General features: G+C 42.7%; 1 protein-coding gene across 2 annotated transcripts; it reads left to right on the top strand.

Moving 5' to 3' along the window:
• Window positions 1-188: 188 nt before the first annotated feature.
• LOC139154906 (rab GTPase-binding effector protein 2-like) lies at window positions 189-23,665 on the top strand. Of its 2 annotated transcripts, XM_070730002.1 has the most exons (12): window positions 207-489; window positions 782-1,012; window positions 1,141-1,259; window positions 2,201-2,350; window positions 6,087-6,407; window positions 11,114-11,209; window positions 13,394-13,492; window positions 17,353-17,493; window positions 20,031-20,208; window positions 20,406-20,417; window positions 20,507-20,577; window positions 23,365-23,513. In XM_070730002.1, exons 1-12 carry the CDS (start codon window positions 483-485, stop codon window positions 23,416-23,418), a joined length of 1,479 nt encoding a protein of 492 aa, XP_070586103.1. In that variant the 5' UTR covers window positions 207-482; the 3' UTR covers window positions 23,419-23,513. The 2 variants fall into 2 exon arrangements, 1 of the variants encoding a protein (XP_070586103.1); XR_011556983.1 differs by lacking the exon at window positions 20,406-20,417 and having other exon boundaries at window positions 189-489; window positions 20,031-20,212; window positions 23,365-23,665.
• The last annotated feature ends 904 nt before the right edge of the window (window positions 23,666-24,569 follow it).

Genomic DNA, 24,569 nt, shown 5'->3' with positions numbered 1-24,569 from the left:
GAATAGAATATAAGATATAAGGTGGCATTTTTTTGTGAAAAAACAATCCAGTGCAGTCGTTTCCAATCCAAAAACTGATCTCTCCATTGAACTATTTCTTTAAATCCTCAGGCCCAACTTCAAAAACAATTCCAGGATATGCAAAAAAACACCGCTTCGACAAACGCCGTCCTTCCTCACTTACATACGCCATTTCCCTTCGGTTCTCTTCGGAAACGGTCGCGAAGTCTCGGGGAGTCCCGCAAAAAGAGCCAATCTTAAACAGAGGAGCCGCACGGTCAGTCTGTCGACTTCGGCACATCGATTGTTTGCTCTCTCTCTCTCACGACCATTTCCGAATTCCTTCGGCTATTTCCGGTTCCTCTCGGGGAATTCCGGCTTCGCTCGGTCTCCGGGGAAGCAGCAGCAGCAGCAGCAGCAGCAGCTGCCTCCCCGCTGCCGCCGCCGCCGGAGCAAGCAGTTAGAAAAAGTCTTGGCTGAATATGGAAGGTATGCGCGCGTACGCCCCCTCCCCTCTCCGCGGTGGGCTGGCGACCAGACACGAAGCCACGCCCTCCGCCCCCTCCGCGGCTACGGGGCTTGCTAGAGAGGAGATCCTACTGGCGTCACTCACACTGAGCAAGGTCAAAGGTCGCCGCTGGGATGTTTAAGTCGGGTCCAGGGCTTACAAAGTTTATCGGCTGAGCGATGTGATAGACCGGGGAGAGAGGGAGAGAGGGGAGGACGGCCGGTTCTGGGTTCAAGTATAGCTCCGTTTGTCCCTGTTTTTTTTTATTTCCAGAGCCTCAAAGTGTGCAGGATGTGTGCGTGCTCCCCGCCCCGAATCTCTCCGGGGACCCTAATCCTGAAGAGACCATCCAAAGCCTGCAAGCCCAGTTGGCAGCCGCCTTGGCCGAAGTGGAGACAGTCCGAGCTGTGGCTGCAGTGAGCGAAGGCACCAAGCAGGAGGCGGTGGAAGCCGTCCAGCGCCGGTGCCAGGAAGAGGTGGCTTCCTTGCAGACTATCTTGAAAGGTGAAGGAGTGCCGGTCCATAGTGGGTGGGAGAAGGAGCTTGGGGTTGTTTTGCCCAAGCGCCTTAAGCCTTTCCTCCTACACCTTTGCCTTGGAGGTGGCAGCTCAAAAGTTTTATTTCCTTTCTAGATACCATTTCCAGCTATGAGGCCCGTCTGTCAGCTTTTCAGCGTGACAGCCGGGAAAATGTTTGGAGCAGGCTGCCAAGGGCCAACCCTCTGGACTCGTTGGAGAAACAGATGGAGAAAGTAAGTGGTAGTCTCAACCATGATTCTCTCAACACTGTCAAACTATTTACCAAGTCTGCACTACTATTACTACTAGTTTTTTCTCATCATTCCTATCACCTATCTCCTCCCACGTATGACTATATGGCTGTCACTTGTTGCTTGTATCCGTAAGATTTTTATTAATATTGATTGTTTCTTCATTGCTTATTTCAGAGTTTCCCAACCTTGGCAACTTCCTTCCTTCCTTCCTTCCTTCCTTCCTTCCTTCCTTCCTTCTTTCTTTCTTTCTTTCTTTCTTAAATTTGTATGCCGCCCCTCTCCATAGACTCGGGGCGGCTCACAACAGTAATAGAAAAACAATGTACAATACAAATCTAATAATTAAAACTAAAAACCCATAATTTAAAAAACATGCACACAACATACCATACATAAACAATATAGGCCTGGGGAAGTTATCTCAGTTCCCCCGTGCCTGATGGCAGAGGTGGGTTTTAAGGAGTTTACGAAAGGCAAGGAGGGTGGGGGCAGTTCTAATCTCAGGGGGGAGTGGTTCCAGAGGGTCGGGGCCGCCACAGAGAAGGCTCTTCCCCTGGGATCCGCCAAACGACATTGTTTAGTCGACGAGACCCGGAGAAGGCTGGGGAATTCTGGGAGTTGAAGTCCAAATTTCTTCAAGTTGCCTAGGTTGGGAAACACTGGCTTATTTGACCCCAGTGACAGTCATTAAGTGTTGTACCTCGTGATTCTTGACAAATGTATCTTTTTCTTTTATGTACACTGAGAGCATATGCACCAAAGACAAATTCCTTGTGTCTCCAATCACACTTGGGCAATAAAGAATTCTGTTCTATTCTAATCTGTCTCTGAGGGCTAAACTGTGTTTCCAGTGGACTGGGGTGGGTGGGTGGGTGGGTGTGGAACAAAACCAAACCCTATGTCTGTCTCTCTCTCTGCAGGCACAAGAGGATACTCAGCGACTCCGGGCCATTGTTCTGCCCATGGAACAGGAAATTACTGAACTGAAAGCAAAACTGTCCCACGCTGAAAGTCTGGTTCAGGAACTGCAGAGCGAGGAAGTGAGATGGAAAACAGATACCGAAGGAAAGGTAAATATTGGAAGGCAGAGGTGAAAGCTGCTTAACAGGGTAGGAAAAAAAATGAGAAAATGAGGAGGAAGGATAAAATATCTTACAAAATATATCCGAAACTGATGGCTATCTTGGAATAGATAGCAAGCCTTTGTGCATGTAATTAATTAATTACCGTAGTTAATTTCTTTCTTTCTTTCTTTCTTTCTTTCTTTCTTTCTTTCTTTCTTTCTTTCTCTCTCTCTTTCTTTATTTTATTTTATTTTATTTTTATTTATTTTTATTTGATTGATTGATTGATTGATTGATTGATTGATTTGATTTGATTTGTATGCCGCCCCTCTCCGGAGACTCGGGGCGGCTAACAGCAACAACAAGACAGCGTATAACAATCCAATACCAAAAACAATTAAAACCCATTATAATAAAAAACCAAACATACATACAGACATACCATGCATAAAATTGTAAAGGCCTAGGGGGAAAAGGTATCTCAATTCCCCCATGCCTGGCGGCAGAGGTGGGTTTTAAGTAGCTTATGAAAGGCAAGGAGGGTGGGGGCAATTCTAATCTCTGGGGGGAGTTGGTTCCAGAGGGCCGGGGCCGCCATAGAGAAGGCTCTTCCCCTGGGTCCCGCCAAGCGGCATTGTTTAGTTGACGGGACCTGGAGAAGAACCATTCTGTGGGACCCAACTGGTCGCTGGGATTCGTGCAGCAGAAGGTGGTCCCTGAGATAATCTGGTCCGGTGCCATGAAGGCCTGGGTAATACCAAAAATGTAAGTCTGCAACTGTAAGCTCAAGTGTTTTAGGTGGATCTCTAAAAAGAATATACATTGGCTAGGACAGTGTTTCCCAACCTTGGCAATTTGAAGCTATTTGGACTTCAACTCCCAGAATTCTGGCTGGGGACTTCTGGGAGTTGAAGTCCAGATATCTTCAAGTTGCCAGGTTGGGAAACACTGAACTATAATATAAAATTACTTAAAATTAAGAATCGTTATCAAGATGACGTCTTCAAGTTGCCAAGGTTGGGAAACACTGGGCTAGGAAGATAAAAGTGTGTGACTAGAACATAAAATGAATGACGTGAGGGCAAAATAAATTTTACAGGAAGATTAAAAGTGTGGGAAAGTTGTAGATCTGTGATGGCGAACCTATGGTGTGTGTACTGTAGGTAGCATGCAGAGCCACCAGGTGAGGTCGCACTGAGTCGGCCTCTTCTGGGCCCCGTCGGCCAAACAATGTTGGCTGGTGGCTCCATGGGGGAGAGCCTTCTCTGTTGTGGCCCCTGGCCCTTGGAGGTTCACACTGCCCTCACTCTCCTCGCCTTTCAGAAGGTATTAAAAGACACAGCTGTGCCGCCAAGCCTGGGAAACGTGAGCGAGAGTTTTGCTACGAAAGTAGGATGATAGACTCTTTTTGTTGTGGGTTTTTTATTCATTTGCAATGTTTTAAAATTCTATTTATTATTGTTTCCATTTCATTCTTGTAAGCCGCTTTGAGTCCACAAGGAGAAGGACGGGCTATAAATTGAATAAAATAAATAAACAAAGCCCTCTGCGGGCACACTAACTGTCGCCCCAGTCCAGCTCCACTAAGCTTGCATGGGAGCCTCCCGCCAGCCAGTTGGATCCCGCATGTGTGGGATGCGTTCATGCATTGCACAGAGGGCCCGCATGTGTGGTGGGCACCCACATTGCATTTTGGGGGTTTGTGTGTGTGTGTGTGTAAAAAGGAAGAAAAAGATAAGAAAAGAAAAAGGGAGCGTGAAGAGAAGAAAACAATAAGAAAGATAGAAGAAAAACAGAAAGAAGAAAGAAAGAAAATGTAGGAGAGAAAGGGAATAAGACGGAAAGAAGGGGAAGAGTTGGGGTAATAGAGTCCATCTAGCCATGTTCTTATGTTCTTATATTTTTACAATCCAACCTATCAGGCATTAATAGGGGGGTGTCCCTCTGCCCTTCCTGCCAATCAGCTTAGAGCTCTGTTGGGAGAATTGGCACTAGACTTATGGTTGGGGGTCACCACAACATGAGGAACTGTATTAAAGGAGCGCGGCATTAGAAAGGTTGAGAACCACTGCACTACATGAAACTACCGTTCCCCCCCCCCCCTCAAAAGAGGGTGGAAATGTCAGTGCATCTTCTTATACATCAAATATAGCCATTTTTGGCCTCCCAAGGCCTCCTGAAATGGGCCAGTTTTTCACAAAAATGAGGTGTGCAGAAGGCAGAGTGCTCCTGGGGGCTGGGGAGGATAAAACCTTTTTTTCCTTATTTACCTCTTTGAAATCTTGGTGTGTCTTATATACCTGTGCATCTTACAGTCCCAAAAATATGGTAAGCATGCCATTAACTCTTTTTCAACTCCTAATGACCGTATAGATTCTCTCCATCTATTCTGAACCTGAAATAATTGGTCCTAAAAATAACGAGAGCTCCAGCTATAAATACTTAAAAAAAATTTTTAGGAAACAAATACAAAAGTATACAGTATCATTACAGACATACATGTAGAATCATTTCAAAAGAAAAGAAAGAGAAAGAAGGGAAACTGACAAACAATTTAAAAAAACAAGAGAGATATCTTTGTTCTCTCTTCACTATCTTATTCTTGCTGGTATCTTACTATATTTTGTGCTGTACTGTAGTCCATATCGTATAGTGTAAATGTTTACGATCTTATCATTTGTCAGATTGCAATTTTATCATCTTGATAACGATTCTTAATTTTAAGTAATTTTATATTATAGTTCAGTGTTTCCCAACCTTGGCAACTTGAAGATATCTGGACTTCAACTCCCAGAAGTCCCCAGCCAGAATTCTGGGAGTTGAAGTCAAAATATCTTCAAGTTGCCAAGGTTGGGAAACACTGTTATAGTTGATATAGTTCACCTTTATAAATTAGCTCATCCGTAATTTTAATCTTTTATATTTGCCCACTCTTTAATCTCTATTATATCTTCCTATAAATAGCTATACAGTGATCCCCCGATTATCACGAGGGTTCCGTTCCAAGACCCCTCGCGATAATCGATAACTCGCGATGTAGCGGCACGGAAGTAAAAACACCATCTGCGCATGCGCGCCCCTTTTTCCATGGCCGCACATGCGTAGATGGGGGAGTTTGCGTGTGGGCGGCGGGGAAGACCCTTCGGCCGCCCAACAGCTGATCTGCTCCGCAGCGCGGCAGCAGCAAGGAGCCGAAGATGGGTTTTCCCCGTTGCCCAGGCAACGGGGAAACCCCATCTTCGGCTCCTCGCTGCTGCCGCGCTGTGGAGCAGATCAGCTGTTGGGCGGCCGAAGGAACCTTCCCTGGGTCTTCCCGCCGCCCAGGCAAAGGGGAAACCCCAAGATCGCTTGCCCGTCACCCGCTCGCCCGGCCGCTCGCTTGCCGCTTGCCTGTTCGCCCGCCCGCCTGGCTGCTCGCTTGCCGCTTGCCCGTTCGCCCGCCCGCCTGGCTGCTCGCTTGCTGCTCGAGAGCAAGAGGGGGAGAGATAGAGAAAGAGAGAGAAGGAAAGAAAGAGATGAGAGAGGGAGGAAGAGAGTGTGAGAGAGGAAGAAGCAAGATAGAGAAAGAGAGAGAAAGAAAGATGAGAAAGGAAGGGAGTGACGTCATCGGGTGGAAAAATCGCGATATAGCCTTTCGCAATGATCGGGATCGCGAAATTCGGGGGATCACTGTAAATACTTTGCAGTACCCAATATGAGCCACTTGCAATTGTTTTGTAACTCCCATATTTTTTATTTTCAGCATTCCTTATGTAGCTCAGCGGAATCCCTTCTTGCTGACCCCGAGGGTACGCCTGCATATTTGCCTGGAAGTCATCCGGTTCTTTTGACGGAAAGAGGAGTAGCAGAGAGGTTTGCCTGTAGCCTGGACAGCATCTCCATTGCTTCATTTTCCTCTTTGACACTAAGTTCTGAGCCTTCTGTCCGACGCAGACGTCCCCCAAGTCCTGAGACTTGTTCCATTACCTCCTCAACTGGAACCCTGGTGCCTGAGACTATTTATTTACCACCAATGGGATACCAACTTGTGTCTGAATCTGAGTGGGCTCAACTCCAAGAACAGGTTTGTGGGTGGAAGACAAAGATAGTTTATTGTTAGAGATATTTCTGTGTATTCATTTTAAAGTGCCTTTTGTGCTGTCTTTCAAGATATAGCCATCCAATATAGTAACTTATTTTATATAGAAAGAATATTATGTTCCAAATTATTTCCAAATGCTTCCACTTCAAGACTCCATAAACTTTCTTTTTAGTTACCTATTTCTGTTGTTTCTGACCATTCATGCTGTTTTCTGGTCTTTCTTCTCCCTGCTTTTGCTACACCTTTTATTTTTTGGTGGAATTATGAAATTAAGCACCCTAAACTGATGTTGAAAGAATTTGGGAGTATTACAAAAATGTTTAGAGTAACTTTCAACTATGAGCAGTGGTACTTAAAAATTGGTTTGTTTATTGATTGGATTTGATTGGATTTGATTTGATTTGATTTGATTTGATTTGTATGCCGCCCCTCTCCGTAGACTCGGAGCGGCTCACGGCAATAATAAAGACAATGTAAAAACAAATCTAATACAGTAGTCCCCCGATTATCGCGAGGGTTCCGTTCCAGGACCCCTCGCCATGATCGGTTTTTCGCGAAGTAGCGGTGCGGAAGTAAAAACACCATCTGCGCATGCGCAGATGGTGTTTTTACTTCCGCAGCAGCAGCGAGGAGCCGAAGATTGGGGTTTCCCCGCCGCCCACGCAAACTCCTCACTGCTGCCGCGCCCGCCGCTTGTCTTGTCCGCCCGCCGCTTGTCCGCCGCCTGCCTGCCCGCAGGCCCGCCCTTCACCCGCCCACGCCGTTCGCTCGCGCCGCTTCCCAGCTGAGTCCTGAAGCCAGAAGGCAAAGGCGAACTTCCGCGTTTGGCTTCGGGACTCAGCTGGGAAGCGGCGCTGGGGTTTCCCCACCGCCCACGCAAACTCCTCGCTGCCGCTCGCCCGCCCTTCGCCCGCCCACACCGTTCACTCGCGCCGCTTCCCAGCTGAGTCCTGAAGCCAGACGGCAAAGGCGAACTTCCGCGTTTGGCTTCGGGACTCAGCTGGGAAGCGGTGCTGGGGTTTCCCCACCGCCCACGCAAACTCCTCGCTGCCGCTCGCCCGCCCTTCGCCCGCCCACGCCATTCGCTCGCGCCGCTTCCCAGCTGAGTCCTGAAGCCAGACGGCAAAGGCGAACTTCCGCGTTTGGCTTCGGGACTCAGCTGGGAAGTGGCGCTGGGATCATACTGGCCGCCCACGCAAAGGGGAAACCCCGGCTCCTCGCTGATGCCCGCCGCTCGCCCTCCCGCCAGCAAGAGGGGGAAGACCCAGGGAAGCCGCCCAGCAGCTGATCTGCCCGGGGAACGCAAACTCCACCATCTACGCATGCGTGGCCATAGAAAAAAGGGGCGCGCATGCGCAGATGGTGTTTTTACTTCCGGGTGGAAAAATCGCGATATAGCGTTTAGCAAAGCTCGAGATCGCGAAACTCGGGGGACCACTGTAATTTAAAAAACACTAAACACCCCATTATTAAAAGCAAACATACACACAAACATACCATGTATAAACTATATAGGCCCAGGGGAGATGACTCAATTCCCCCATGCCTGACGACAGAGGTGGGTTTTAAGAAGTTTACGAAAGGCAAGGAGGGTGGGGGCAGTTCTAATCTCAGGGGGGAGCTGGTTCCAGAGGGTTGGGGCCGCCACAGAGAAGGCTCTTCCCCTGGGTCCCACCAAATGAATTTCCAACATTTCTGCATAGACATGACCTAAAATGTAATCTTGTTCTTCACTAAAGTTCTAAAACTAGTTACATTGAATGAAAACATTATACCTGTTCATTTATTTATCGAAAAATTGTTTCTTTATTGAAAAGCTACATAATGATGCATGGTAAAAGTTTAAATATGTTTTTCACTCCTTTATTTAGATTTTTTTTAAAATCTAGTTTTAGGACATTTATGAAGAACAGATTATCTGTTAGGTCATCTTTTTGCAAAAATATTGGAAATTCAAAAGAGTGTTGCCATGGAAGGCTTCACAGAGCCACAGCAGCTACTTCACAAAGGGTCAGGCCCAATGCTGGTCAGCAGCAGGAGGGAGAAAGCAAGAAGTGAAGCACGGGCCTCCAAAAGGGCAAAGATGGGATGGGGGGGGACATAGGCAAATTGCCCCCACCCTCCTTGCCTTTCCTAAGCTGCTAAAAACCCACCTCTGCCGCCAGGCATGGGGGAATTGAGATACACTTTTCCCCCTAGGCCTTTACAATTTTATGCATGGTCTGTCTGTATGTATGATTGGTTTTTATATAATGGGTTTTTAACTGTTTTTAGTATTGGATTATTGTCATATACTGTTTTATTACTGTTGTTAGCCACCCCAAGTCTGCGGAGAGGGACGGCATACAAATCCAATCCAATAAATAAAATAAAATAAAATAAAATAAATTGGAGAAAATTGAAGCAGAGGCAAATGTGTCAAGTCAGGAAAAATGTGAGTTTTTTGCCTAAGAATAGCATGGCCTAATGACCACACCTGGGATAACTGAAATTGCTATTGCTAATCAGTGCAGTTATATGTTTTATGTAATGATTACTTCACTTAACAATCGCAATCCCAATTAGGATCATTAAGTGAAGACTACCTGAGTCCTTTCATTGCCACCTCCTTTTGAAAGGGGTGATTGTTAAGTGAAATATATTTATTTATTTATTAGATTTGTAATACTTCCCTAAATCAAATTATTTAAACTTTTATACAACTGCATAGCCCGAAAGCACCCAACCCTTTCCCCAAATACATTAAAAGGGCTCCATAAATTTCAGCCCTGATTGCTTTAAGAGGTTGAACCGTAGAAGTACAAGATTACCTATCTGTATAATAAGAATATGAAGAGAGCAAAAAGCCTTTATATATGGCTTTCTTCATTGTACCCCCCCCCAATCCCGCCCCCCAACCCCGAACCAAAACATCCTGCTGTTTGAGGCCTCCTAGTTCTATCATATTCATATTCTATCATATTCTCCGGGTCCCGTTGACTAAACAATGTCGTTTGGCGGGACCCCAGGGAAGAGCCTTCTCTGTGGCGACCCCGACCCTCTGGAACCAGCTTCCCCCAGAGATCAGAATTGCCCCCACACTCCTTGCCTTTCGTAAGCTCCTTAAAACCCACCTCTGTCGTCAGGCATGGGGGAATTGAGATACTCCTTTCCTCCTAGGCCTATACAATTTTTGCAAGGTATGTTTGTGTGTATGCTTGGTTTTAATAAGGGTTTTAAGTTATTTTTAACATTAGATTTGTCATACGCTGTTTTATTATTGTTGTTAGCTGCCCCGAGTCTACGGAGAGGGGTGGCATACAAATCAAATAGATAGATGGATGGATGGATGGATGGATGGATGGATGGATGGATGGATGGATGGATGGATAGATAGATAGATAGATAGATAGATAGATAGATAGATAGATAGATAGATAGATAGATAGATGTATTAGATAGATAGATAGATAGATAGATAGATAGATAGATAGATAGATAGATAGATAGATAGATAGATAGATAGATAGATAGATAGATAGATAGATAGATAGATAGATAGTAATTTTTGGCACATCGTGCACAAGAGAATTGTCAGACTCTAAGGGAAGATTTGTGGGCTGGGGATGAATTCACTTGATAATGATTCTATATAATCAGTATTGTTGGTGTTGGCTTCTCTATGCCATCTTTGTACCTTGATCATTCACAGTTATTGTCTTAATGAGGATTTTTACTTGCAAAAACACTTTGCAAAAAATGTTTTGGGAGGACGTTACAGCTAGGTGACATTTTTTTCATAGACAATCATCAACTTTGTGACTTACAGAGGGATAATTTGCCACAGGGATAATAAGATAATTCTGATTAGCATAGTAAGAAATACAGGTAATCCTTGTTTCACAAGAGTAATTGGGACTGGAATTAGCATTGCTAAGTGATGCAGTCATAAAATGTAAAATCGCATGACACAACAACTACTTAGCAATGGCAATTCTGGAAGTTCCAATGGCAATTCTGGAAGTGAGAACTGTGTGGGTTAACATTTAAATATGTCAAAGGTTTAAATAGGGTTCAGGAGGGAAGTGTTTTTAATAGGAAAGTGAACACAAGAACAAGGGGACACAATCTGAAGTTAGTTGGGGGAAAGATCAAAAGCAACATGAGAAAATATTATTTTACTGAAAGAGTAGTAGATCCTTGGAACAAACTTCCAGCAGACGTGGTTGGTAAATCCACAGTAACTGAATTTAAATATGCCTGGGATAAACATAGATCCATCCTAAGATAAAATACAGAAAATAGTATAAGGGCAGACTAGATGGACCATGAGGTCTTTTTCTGCCGTCAGTCTTCTATGTTTCTAAGCAAGGACCTCATGTGTTTGGGACTTCTTGCCGGCTCCCCCATTGACTTTGCTTGTGAAAAACCAGCAAATTTCAGTTGCATAACTACAGAATGTTGCAACAGTTAGAAATCCAGGCTGGCTGCTGAGTGCCAAGATTGTAATCATGAGACTGCATGGGTGCTGCAACAGCTGGAACTTTAAGGACCAGTCATAAATACCACTTGTTTAGCATTGTGGCAAATTCAAATGGTCACTGAACAAATATTAAATGAGAACCGTCGAAGAAGAATTTTGAGGAATGAGTGGTATGTAGCTAAAAGCTTCCTTTCCCCATCCCCTATATCCTTGGTGGCCTCCTCAGGTGCAACAGCAACATGAAGCTCTGGAGGAAAGAGCAACGGAGAAAGCTAACCTGGAGGAGGCATTGAGACGTAGCAATGAAGAGTGTAATAAGCAGGTAAACCCCATATCTTGGAACTCACACTTGTTCTAATGCTAAACTACCGTGTTTCCCCAAAAATAAGACACTGTCTTATATTAATTTTTGCTCCAAAAGTTGTGCTACGTCTTATTTTCGGGGGGTGCCTTATATTTCTCAAATAAGATAAATTCACAGGCAGAAAAGCTGATACCCCCAAAGAAAGTGTACCGTACGGTACACTGATTACGGTACGGTACCTGTCAGTATGGGACCCACACACACAAGCGACGGCACTTATATGGTACAACAGTATACTCCCGCTATTGCAGCTTCCGTCCACCAGAGGAACTATACTCTACGCACTGTAGTGGAGACTGTAATGGCGGTGAGACAGCAGCAGACTGTATCTGCTGTACTGGACGGTACAAAGCGATGGAAGGGGTCAGCAGGCGACGCCACATTATTATGGTACCGCTATGAACAGCTTTGAATGGTACCGTATGTTTTTCCACCGTACCGTATGTAAACTTGACTACGCTTTATTTTCGGAGGGTGCCTTATATTAGCAAATTCTGCAAAACCTCTGACATGCCTTACTTTCGGGGTACGTCTTATTTTCGGGGAAACAAGGTAGATATCTGTTCTTTCTCTAAGGACCTTGCGGTGGAATACGGGATTAAATCCATGTATCCATAAAGCATGTGAAATTAAGTCATAATAAATACTAAATATTAATGAGGATACTTTATTTTTAAAAAATCTGTCAGGGAATTGTGCAGCAGGTGTCCAAATGGAGTTAGAGACGCTGACAAGAACTTGGGGTTTTATATAAATAAATATATTTGCAGTAAATAAGAGAGGCAAAAGGGAGCATAGTCAGGTAAATGAATACAAAGGGAACATCATGAGGTTAAATCACAGAGAGCAGACTGGGGGGAAAAAGCAGAAAATGAAGAAATTTCCCTTTTGCTCACAGCCATCAATCACAGCTCAGATTCCCTCATACAGTGGCCAGCTCTATAATCAATTAGCTATAACTCTGTTCTTACTCATTGTCCAACCCTTCACTGTCCCAACTATTAAAATTTAAATATACAGTGTTCCCTTGATTTTCCTGGGTTCAAACTTCGCAAATAGCCTATACCGCAGTTTTTCAAAAAATATTAATTTAAAAATACGCGGGGGTTTTTTCCTATACCACGGTTTTTCCCACCCGATGACATCATAATTAATAATTTTTGCACCCGATGACATCATAACTAATAATTTTTGCTAATAAATAACAAAAAAATAATTATTGTTAATAAATAATTATGTTTATAAATATCAGGATCACTAAGTGTCTTATTCAATGGTGAGTACCAGTAATAATGGTGAGGGAAATGGTTGTTAAGGGAATGGGAAATGGTAATTTAAGGGTTTAAAGTGTTAAGGGATGGCTTGTGATACTGTTCATAGCCAAAAATGGTGTATTTACTTCCGCATCTCTACTTTGCGGAAATTTGACTTTCACGGGCGGTCTAGGAACGTATCCCCCGCGGAAATCGAGGGAATACTGTATTAACAAACTTTGTAGAAACATCCAGTAGAAATAGTTTGCCATTGCTTTCTACTAGAATGCTTTATTTCGTAGATAGGTCTTATTCCAAACCAGGACAAATTTTTGTTTTCAGTTTCTGGAACTCTATCAATAATGCATTTAAAAATAAGTATTCTGAGTCTATTTATGAGGAGACAAAAGGGTCAGCCTGGTATTTGAAAAATAATTGTGGGTGGTAGGCTGTTGTCTCACAACTGAGAATACCTAAGACTTCATCCATCTGAGGTTTGTGGGTAAAAATCTCTCAAGGATAATGTTGATTTCTGGGTAGGTGCATATACTGCAGGAGGAAGTATTACTTGAGATACTATAAGCACCAGCCTATATAGATCTTTAAGCATTGAGAGATAAGGTATTGGGCGAATGTAGTCGCTAAGCCATAAATTATAGTCTGTAAGGCTGAGTTTACACCAGATGTTAAACCAAAATCAAGCAAGCCACATTACAGCATATTACATTCTGCAGACTTAGTCACAGGCTTGCTAAAGATAATATGATATCTAAAGGCAGTTTGGTGATTTTAACCTGGCACGTTTCACTTTGCAAAGTCTTAAAGGATGTGAACTTTTCACCAGCCAGTTTTCACAAGTCAGTCTCCCTTTCTCAATTTTTCTGAGTAGGTGCAGGTTCTTTTGACCCAGATCCAGACATCAGAGAATATTCTCCAAGGCCTCCAAGCCACCGTGAATGAAACCCAGCGGAAGACCCAAGAGCAGATAGTGAGTATGGTAGATGGGTGATGGTGCTGGGAATGAAGCAAGGAATAGCAGAAGAGATGCTTGGGAAAAATGATCCTGCTACGATGCACTCAAATTTGGATCTTTCAAACTCAGATTTTAGATGGGTGGAGTTCCAAGGCTATTGACTTGTTCATTTACATTCTGCCTTCTGCAGAAGAGGCTGAGAAAAATAAGGTAGAAGAAATTGCCTATCTCTAATGAGTAGAACCTCAGTGGAGCACTCTTATCTAGATGCAACTATTCAATATACCCCTGGGGACTTGAAGGCAAAAGAAAGCACTTCTAATTTTTCAGACTTCAGGCCAGTGCAATCTCTTGCCAGGACATGTTTCCTACTAGCGATGTTTTCCTACTAGGGATGAGGAGTTTGTGTGTCTTACATATTATGGAATGTCTTGAATAGTTTTCTCATAAAATCATGGCATATATTTTTCTTTTTCCAAGTGTGCCGATAGGAAACGGGGGGGACATGATCAAAACATTTAAATATGTTAAAGGGTTAAATAATGTTCTGTCGAGCTCTCTGGTAGAATCTTCCCAAAAATGCACAGATACAATTTCAGACACACACACGTTTGAAAATTCAAAACAATGTTCTTTATAATGAAAATTCACTTAACCTAAGCCCTCTTTTGGTATAGCAAAGAGCACTGGTCTCCAAACAAACTGGTAATTTGTACAAGTCCCTTATCAGTTCTGTGATACTTAGCTTGCAGCTGTGAGGCAATTCACAGTCCTTCTTTTTTCACAAAGTGAAACACACTTTGCCCTGGTATAGTTTCAAAGCGGGGGGAAAATCAGCACACACAAAAAGTTAAAGTCAGTAAAGCAGTCACAAAACACAATGATCAGATAATCCTCCACCATGGCCAAACCCACAGGCTGCTATTTATAGCAGCCTCACTAATGACCACAGCCCCACCCAACCACAGGTGGCCTCATTTTCTTTGATAATCTCTCAGTTGTTGTTGCCTATACATGGCTCTCCGCATGTGTGGCTGTATCATTAACTCTTGTTCTGAATCCAAGGAGAAGCTAGATAATTGATCTTCTTCTGAGCTGTCTGCCACACTCTCCTCCTCCCTGTCACTCAAGTCTTCTTGGTCAGAGGAGCCTTCATCAGCAGATTCCACCGGGCGCAAAACAGGCCTGCAGCATGTGGATGTCTCCCCCACATCCACAGTCCTTAGGGCAGGAGCTGGGACAGAGCTAACCACAACAAATAAGGTCCAGGAGGAAGTGTTTTTAATAGGAAAGTGAACACAAGAACAAGGGGACACAATCTGAAGTTAGTTGGGGGAAAGATCAAAAGCAACATGAGAAAATATTATTTTACTGAAAGAGTAGTAGATCCTTGGAACAAACTTCCAGCAGACGTGGTAGATAAATCCACAGTAATTGAATTTAAACATGCCTGGGATAAACATATATCCACCCTAAGATAAAATACAGAAAATAGTATAAGGGCAGACTACATGGACCATGAGGTCTTTTTCTGCCGTCAGACTTCTATGTTTCTATTTCCACAGTCCTTGAGTTATGACCACAATTGAGCCCATTTCCATTGCTAACCAAGGTAGTTGTCAGTTATACCCCATTTTACGACCCTGTTGTCACAGTTATTAAATGAATCAGTGCAGTTAAGTGAATTTTGTGGTTGTTAAGTGAACTTGGCTTCCCCATTGACTTCGCTTGTCACAAAGTGATTACATGACCCTAGGGGAGTAGAGCTGTCATAAACCTAAATTGTCAAGTGCTCAAATTTTAGTCATGTGATCATGAAGACGCTGCAGCCATAAGTCACTATTTTAGTGTTGCCTTAACTTTGATAGCTAAACAAATGGTGGTACGTCGAGGATTGCTTGTATAATTTGTCCATTATCATAGAATCATAGAGCTGGAAAGGGACCTCCAGGGTCATCAGGTCCAACCCCTGCTCAATGCAGGATCCAGAAAGGTGACTGTCCAGTCTCTGTTTGAAGATCTCCAGTGAAGGCGAGCCCACCACCTCCTGTGGCAAACTGTTCCACTGGTTTATCACCCTTACTGTTAGAAAGTTTTTTCTGATATCTAATCTAAATCTACTCCCTTGCAGTTTCATTCCATTGTTTCTAGTCCTTCCATGTGCTAATGAGAACAATGCTGATCCCTCTGCTCTGTGACAGCCCTTCAGATATTTATAGACAGTTATCAAGTCTTCTCCTTTGCAGACTAAACATCCCTAGATCCTTTAACCGTTCCTCATAGGACATGGTTTCCAGACCACTCACCATCCTTGTAACTCTCCTTTGAACTTGCCCTAGTTTATCAATGTCCTTTTTAAATTGGGGCCCCCAGAACTGAACACAGTATTCCAAGTGTGGTCGTACCAAAATACTGTAGAGAGGAATAATTACTTCACGTGAGCGAGATTCTCTGCTCCTCTTGATGCATCCCAGAATTGTGTTTGCCTTTTTTGCAGCTGCTTCACACTGTTGACTCATGTTTAATCTGTGATCTACCAATACACCCAGGTCCTTCTCACCTGTGCTGCTGCTCAGACCCATTCCTCCCATTCTATAGGTGCCATTTTCATTATTTTTGCCCAGATGTAGGATCTTGCATTTCTCTCTGTTAAATACCATTCTGTTAGTTTCAGCCTATTGCTCAAGCTTCTCTAGATCTTTTTGAATCCTATCTCCATCTTGTTTAGTATTAGCAACACTGCCTAGGTTTGTGTCATCAGCAAATTTGATAAGTTTTCCTTCAATTCCTTCGTCTAGATCAGTGATTTTCAACCTTTTTTGAGCCGCGGCACATTTTTTACATTTTAAAATCCTGGGGCACACCACCAACCAAAATGACACAAAATGACACCCTAAGACACTCTCCTCTCTTTTTCCATCCTTGTCTCCTCCCCCCCCATGTGTGTGCGTGTGTGTACACACTCTTGAACCATTTCCCAAAACAGGTGAGGGTTGGGGGTTTTTTCTCTCTTATTCTTTGGGTGCTTTTTATCATATGCTTTAAATTAAGAGTCACTTCTCTTTTGTTTCTCTCTCTTTCCTCTCATTCTCTGTCTCAATCATTTTCTCATTTATCTTTTCTTCTCCCCTTTTTGCTCATTTCTCTCTCCCTTCCTCTCCTTTTCTCTTTCTCTCTCTTGCTTTCTTTCTCTATCACTCTTGCTTTCTCTGTTTCTCTCTTTTCTTTCTCTCTCTTGCTTTCTCTCTCTCTCACTCTTGCTTTCTCTCTGTTTCTCTCTTTTCTTTCTCTTGCTTTCTCTCTCTCACACTCTTGCTTTCTCTCTCTCTTTCTCTCTCTCTTGCTTTCTTTCTCTCTCTTTCTCTCTCTCTCTCTTGCTTTCTTTCTTTCTCTCTCTCTCACTCTCTCTCAGCAAAAAGTTGCAAGACCAGAACCTGAGCTTCCTTCTTCGTGGCACACCTGACCATGTTTCACGGCACACTGGTTGAAAAACACCGGTCTAGATCATTTATAAATATGTTAAATAGCACTGGGCCTAGGACAGACCCTTGTGGAACTCCACTTGAAACATTCTTCCAATTGGATGTGCAACCATTTGTTACCACTCTTTGAGTACGATCACTAAGCCAATGTTGAATCCATCTAACTGTTCTTTTGTCAATCCCATACTTAACCATTTTTTCAATAAGGATGGAATGTAGATTGTAGATATTCCAGATCTTTTCTCACTTATAAGTTCTCTGCTTGCTGTTCCGGATGAGTGTTCCTCAGAGGCCTTCATGCAGAAACCTTTAAATTCTCTCTTGGAGATATCAGTGGAAAGATAGTTATTGGTTGCTGACTGTCCCTCCCTCCTCTTGTGGTTCTAATTCCAGGCTGATTTGGCTGCATCCCACAAACGCCTCAGCTACGAACTGCAACGTCTCAATGCTGAGAATGAAGGGCTGAGGGGGTTGAGTTCCCAGGATTCTCCCCCAACAGATGATGAAACTAGGGACTTGCCCAGCACAGTGCAGGTATGTAGTCTCCAATTTCTGCTGATATTGAAGCTGAGTGAGTTTTGATGGTGTTGTAAAGGATTGCATTTTATTTATTTATTTATTTATTTTGTCCAATACACAATGAGAGTTTTAGTGGATATATATATATATATATATATATAACAGCAAAAGAATAATAATGGAAGCCATCGAGATAGAAAAACATCCCCAAAATATGAACAAGCGGGATGATACCTCCCGCCTACCAGACATCTGGAAACCAGCCCTCAAACGTAACCCAGCCATAAAAACAGAAACTAGACTCAGAACACATATTGCAAAACAATCAAGTAGCCTGCAAGCTCCAACTACTCAGGATATCACGCCTAATCAACAACCATTAACTAATCAGCATACTTCAGCTACATCAACGACCCCAGATGTTACCCCACTGACTCACCAGGAAGTTTCTACACAGCAGGCAATTGCTGAGCCATCAAACCACACCCAGCCACCAGTATTTATAGAAGGAAGGCAGCTTAGGTCTCGCAGTGTTCGCCTTAGAACAAGGACAGAAACACCAGCCTGAAGATGATGAGTGGGACCTCATCGAAACGTCGCCAGAAATTTCCAAATCCATTCGGGTTTCTTCCCGTGTAGGATTTGGAAATTTCTGGCGACGTTTCTAAAAAAAAACAAAACATTTGACATATATATATAGGAGCACTTAAAAACTGAATTGAACAAACTCAAAGATGTATTAATTTCTAATGGATTCGAAAGGAAAACAATCACAAACCTAATAAAAAAAGAGACACCCCCCAAAAATCAAGATCAAGAACAGGACAATGGTACCACCCTTCTCCCTTACATCAAAGGCACCACAGACAAAATTAGTAAAATCCTGCACAAACATAATATTAAAACTTCATTTGTCACTAACCAAAAAATATCAAACATCCTAAGGAACCCAAAAGATAAAATCCGACTAGAACACCAAGGAATCTATGAAATCCCTTGCAAAACATGTGCAGCCACATACATTGGACAAACCAATCGAAGAGTGAGCCAACGCATTGCAGAACATGAGAATGCAGTTAAAAAAGAAGAAAAGACTTCCTCCCTTGTCCAACACATTAAAAAAACAGGGCACAAAATTGACTTTGAAAAAACTAAATTACTTTCCAAAACAGAAAATTTATACAGAAGAATTACCAGAGAAGCTATAGAGATTGAGAAACGCCCCCTATGCATAAATAAAAGGGATGATACGTCCCGCCTAACAGAGATTTGGAAACCAGCCTTAAACAAAAAAACATATCAGAATAATCACCATGTCAATCATTCTAGTAATTATGATTCCACCAACCAATCAAATCACTAAAACATAGTCACCCAATCTATTTGCTACATTCAAACCAAATCTCCACCCCCAACACTATATACAAGGAAGAAATGGCAGTTGCAAACATTCCATATTTACAACAGCACGAAGCTTGAAACTTCAGCCTGATGATGGTGAATGTGATTTCACCGAAACGTCGCACAGACACTCAAAATATTACACGGGGCAAAACCCGAACTCAGAACAATCTACATATATATATATATATGTGTATACACACACACACACACACACACACACACACATAGTAAAATACATGATGAAGGTTATAGAGGAGATACTCATAGTAAAATATATCTAAGAAAGAATAGAAAAGAAGGTATAGTAATAGAACATATCAATGAAAGAACAGAAGAAGAGATATAGGAATAGAAGAAAGGTATAGGAGATATAGGAGAGCAATAGGACAGGGGACGGAAGGCACTCGCCCCTTACTGACCTCTTAGGAATCTGGATAGGTCAACCGTAGATAATCTAAGGGTAAAGTGTTGAGGGTTTGGGGATGACACTATGGAGTCCGGTAATGAGTTCCACCCTTCGACAACTCGGTTACTGAAGTCATATTTTTTACAGTCAAGTTTGGAGCGGTTAGTATTAAGTTTAAATCTGTTGTGTGCTCTTGTCTTGTTGTGGTTGAAGCTGAAGTAGTCGCCGACAGGCAGGACATTGCAGCATATTATCTTGTGGGCAATACTTAGATCTTGTTTAAGGCATCTTAGTTCTAGGCTTTCTAGGCCCAGGATTGAAAGTCTAGTCTCGTAGGGTATTCTGTTTTGAGTGGAGGAGTGAAGGGCTCTTCTGGTGAAGTATCTTTGGGCATTTTCAAGGGTGTTGATGTCTGAGATGCGATATGGGTTCCAAATGGATGAGCTGTATTCGAGGATGGGTCTGGCAAACGTTTTGTAAGCTCTGGTAAGTAGTGTGAGATTGCCAGAGCAGAAGCTACATAGGATTAGGTTTACAACTCTTGAAGCCTTCTTGGCTATGTTGTTGCAGTGGGCTTTGGCACTTAAATCTTTTGTTGTTAGTATACCGAGGTCTTTAACCAAGTGGGGATTATCTGTGATAATTTGATTATTCAGTTTGTATTTGGAATTCAGATTCTTTTTCCCAATGTGTAGGACCTTTAATAAAACAGATCCCCCTCCCTTTTTTTTCCCTTCCTCAGGAGTTGCAAGCCATGGTATCCAAGCTGAGACAAGAGTCTGCCTTACAACTTCAGGCTGCAGAGCATCAGGCTGAGCGCCTGCGAATTGAAATTATATCCTTGCGGGAGCAGCTAGATGAAGAAACAGCATCTCAATCAAGCCTGAAGGGGGCGCTAGAGAGAGAGCAGGAAGAAAGAGGTGGGTAGTGGAAAGGGAGGAATGATTGCAGTTCTAATTGTACAGATAGGAATGAATTTCTAGAATTGGCAAGTGCTAATTTTTTTTTAAAAGAAATCAGTTCCTCTGCATTTAGAAGCTTTTTATGAGGAATTCTCTTTAAGCATTAACAACTTCTCCTTTTTGTTTCCTTTTCTCCCGGTGTTTCTGACTGAAAGAGCTTTTGCAAGGTAAGATGCTCTCAAGCTATATGGTCCATATATTTCCATTGTACCATTTATGCATGTTCACAACTTGGATTTCTTGTCCTACTTTCCAGCCTCTTTGAATAGTATTCAGAGTGAGATGGAAAGGCTGCAGCAAGAGCAAGAAGAGCTGAATAGAATTCAGGTAAACTTGAATTTCTACCCCAAAATTTTGCACTTGTTTCCACTGTATCTTTTTCAATCTGATGTCCTGGCAGGGCCTGAATTCTCAGCGATGTCACAAGTCTGTCTGTCTGTCTTTCTGTCTGTCTGTCTATCTATCTGGGTCGAAAGGGACCTTGCAGGTTGTTCTGTCGGGCTCTCTGGTACACTCCTCCCAAAAATTCACAGGTACAAATTTCAGACACACACACGTTTGAAAATTCAAAACAATGTTCTTTATAATGAAAATTCACTTAAACTAAGTCCTCTTTTGGTATAACAAAGAGCACTCGTCTCCCAAACAACCTGGTAATTTGTACAAGTCCCTTATCAGTTCTGTGATACTTAGCTTGCAGCTGCGAGGCAATTCACAGTCCTTCTTTCACAAAGTGAAACACACTTTGCCCTGGTTTAGTTTCAAAGCTGGGAAAAATCAGCACACAAAAAGTCAAAGTCAGTAAAACAGTCACGAAACACAACAATCAGATAATCTTCCACAATGGCCAAACCCACAGGCTGCTATTTATAGCAGCCTCACTAATTACCACAGCCCCACCCAACCACAGGTGGTCTCATTTTCTTTGATAATAATCTCTCAGTTGTTGTTGCCTGTGCATCGCTCTCCACATGCGTGGCTGTATCATTAACTCTTGTTCTGAATCCAAGGAGGAGCTAGATAATTGATCTCCTTGTGAGCTGTCTGCCCCACTCTCCTCCTCCCTGTCACTCATGTCTTCTTGGTCAGAGGAGCCTTCATCAGCGGATTCCACCAGGGGCAAAACAGGCCTGCAGCATGTGGATGTCTCCCCCACATCCACAGTCCTTGGGGCAGGAGCTGGGCCAGAGCTAACCACAACATAGGTCATCAAATTCAACCCCCTGCTCAAGCAGGAAACCCTACACCACCCCAGTCAGATGCCAGTCCAATTTCCTTTTGAATGTGTCGAGTGATAGGGCGTTCACAACCTCTGCTGACAGGCCGTTCCAAAATCTTGCAATGTTTGATACAATCTTAGGGAATTCTGGGCATTCAAATTCTAAACTATGTGGAGGTTATCACATTGGAAAAAAGTATGTATTTCTGCCCTTCCATACCTTGCAAGTTCATATCATAAAGGAATTTGCTCCTCCTATAATTTATTTTAATTTAGTTATATAATTATTTTTATAATTTTAGTGAACACTTAATTGGCATTTTCATTGAGTTTCAATAAACATTAGCGATTGGGCCTGCAGAAATGCCTACTGCACTGGATTGACTGTTTGGCTCATGTACTTGTGTAAAGTTGGTTTAAGTAAATGTAGAAACATAGAAACATAGAAGTCTGACGGCAGAAAAAGACCTCATGGTCCATCTAGTCTGCCCTTATACTATTTTCTGTATTTTATCTTAGGATGGATATATGTTTATCCCAGGCATGTTTAAATTCAGTTACTGTGGATTTATCTACCACGTCTGCTGGAAGTTTGTTCCAAGGATCTACTACTCTTTCAGTAAAATAATATTTTCTCATGTTGCTTTTGATCTTTCCCCCAACTAACTTCAGATTGTGTCCCCTTGTTCTTGTGTTCACTTTCCTATTAAAAACACTTCCCTCCTGGACCTTATTTAACCCTTTAATATATTTAAATGTTTCTATCATGTCCCCCCTTTTCCTTCTGTCCTCCAGAGTCCAGACTATACAGATTGAGTTCATTAAGTCTTTCCTGATACGTTTTATGCTTAAGACCTTCCACCATTCTTGTAGCCCGTCTTTGGACCCGTTCAATTTTGTCAATATCTTTTTGTAGGTGAGGTCTCCAGAACTGAACACAGTATTCCAAATGTGGTCTCACCAGCATTCTATATAGTGGGATCATAATCTCCCTCTTCCTGCTTGTTATACCTCTAGCTATGCAGCCAAGCATCCTACTTGCTTTCCCTACCGCCTGACTGCACTGTTCACCCATTTTGAGACTGTCAGAAATCACTACCTTAAATCCTTCTCTTCTGAAGCTACCTCCCTCCCAAATGAGTCCACTACCATTGCAGTCTTCATTAATCCTCCCTCTCACTTGTTTTAAAGAATGGCATGCGTTATGCAGTAACCTACTCCCAGGGTCATGTCTTTAACATTGATGTCTTCAGAGCTTCATTTAATTCTTCAAAAATGTTTTAACTCAGTTTCTCTAGGGTTCACTTACGAGGTCCTGGGACATCTTCCTTCAGTTCTGTAAGCCACCTGAGTAGGATCCAGGTTGTTTGTGGACTGTCCAACCAAAATAGACATAAGTGTTAAATCTGGAACACCTTCCCGGATTAAAATTTCACCAATTTGTGAAGCAAAATATGAAGGGATGTAGGCAAAGCCAAGATTCGGTGCAGAGCTAATATTGCCCTTTCTCATGGTGTTCAAATCTGAAGGCAAAGCCTTGTTCAGATGGAAGGCATAGTCTTAATAATAATTTTATTTTATTTTATTTTATTTATTGGATTTGTATGCCGCCCCTCTCCGTAGACTCAGGGTGGCTAAATTATGTTCAAAAGGTTAACATAAGAAACATGCAGGTGCTTGCCTTTGTCCCAACACAAACAAGCAACACTCGGTTATAATAATTATAATTTTTAGCTGTTGGGATTGTGCCAGATTTGTGTGGGTGGACTTTTCGTTCTAGTTGACAAGTGAAGATGGTACCTATTACTTTTATTTGTGCACCTGAAGCTTTTGCCCATCTTATTTGGGGGAAAGATGTTTATGGGGCTCAGTCGTCTTTGTTCTTTATGTTTTAGATGCAGCCTGATGTGACAGAAGCCAGTACACTACCGGGGAGACCAGAGGCTTAGACTGAGGATAAAGACATTGGGCCTCTTTCTCTTTCTATCCCTGACACTCTAGGAACCTCAGGGAAATTTCCAGGCACCAAAGGGTCAACTTGCTCCTCCAGAGCCTCACCAGGTCTTCTCTCTGCATGGGTAGGAGTACCAGAACTCTGGAGGAAGGGATGGCTGAGTTCTTCTGTTACGCCCCCAACCCCAACCGTTGTCAGGACACTGGAGCCCCCCGAGCATAATAAATAAGACTGTTTTGTAACTTTCTTAGCCTTTGTCTCTCCCTTTCAAGATTGATTAATTAAGGTTGAGGTGGAGGGTAGCACCAAGTATTAAGACTCTGGCAAAAATGCACAGCATGAGCATCAAAGTGGCCCACTCAAAACAAAAGCACTATGAATAATGGCACTTCCACTTTTCAAGATAACAAGCTTATAAGCTGTTTAAGCATTTCTGAAGACCTCACCTACAAAAAGATATTGACAAAAGAATGGGTCCAAAGACGGGCTACAAGAATGGTGGAAGGTCTTAAGCATAAAACGTATCAGGAAAGACTTCATGAACTCAATCTGTATAGTCTGGAGAACAGAAGGGAAAGAGGGGACATGATCAAAACATTTAAATATGTTAAAGGGTTAAATAAGGTTCAGGAGGGAAGTGTTTTTAATAGGAAAGTGAACACAAGAACAAGGGGACACAATCTGAAGTTAGTTGGGGGAAAGATTAGAAGCAACGTGAGAAAATATTATTTCACTGAAAGAGTAGTAGATCCTTGGAACAAACTTCCAGCAGACGTGGTTGGTAAATCCACAGTAACTGAATTTAAACATGCCTGGGATAAACATATATCCATTGTAAGATAAAATACAGGAAATAGTATAAGGGCAGACTAGATGGACCATGAGGTCTTTTTCTGCCGTCAGTCTTCTATGTTTCTATGTTTCTACAATGAATACTATTTTGCATCTATGTTATCCTAGCTCCTTTATTCAAGGCAGATAGAAAGAATTCAGCTGAAAGGGCTCCTGTGGTGGCTATTTCTCGCTTTCTTCCTTTTGTCTTCTTTTCAGAGGCCTTAGCAATCTCTCTCTCTCTCAGATTGGCCTCACCCTTTGAACCAAATTATACATTGCTGAATAAATCACAGGGATTATATCTCCCATATC

This window comes from Erythrolamprus reginae, chromosome Z (assembly GCF_031021105.1).
Source record: "Erythrolamprus reginae isolate rEryReg1 chromosome Z, rEryReg1.hap1, whole genome shotgun sequence".
Lineage (NCBI taxonomy): Eukaryota > Metazoa > Chordata > Lepidosauria > Squamata > Dipsadidae > Erythrolamprus > Erythrolamprus reginae.
Note: the sequence above shows the minus strand (reverse complement) of the source record. Positions and strands in the feature narration are given on the sequence as shown.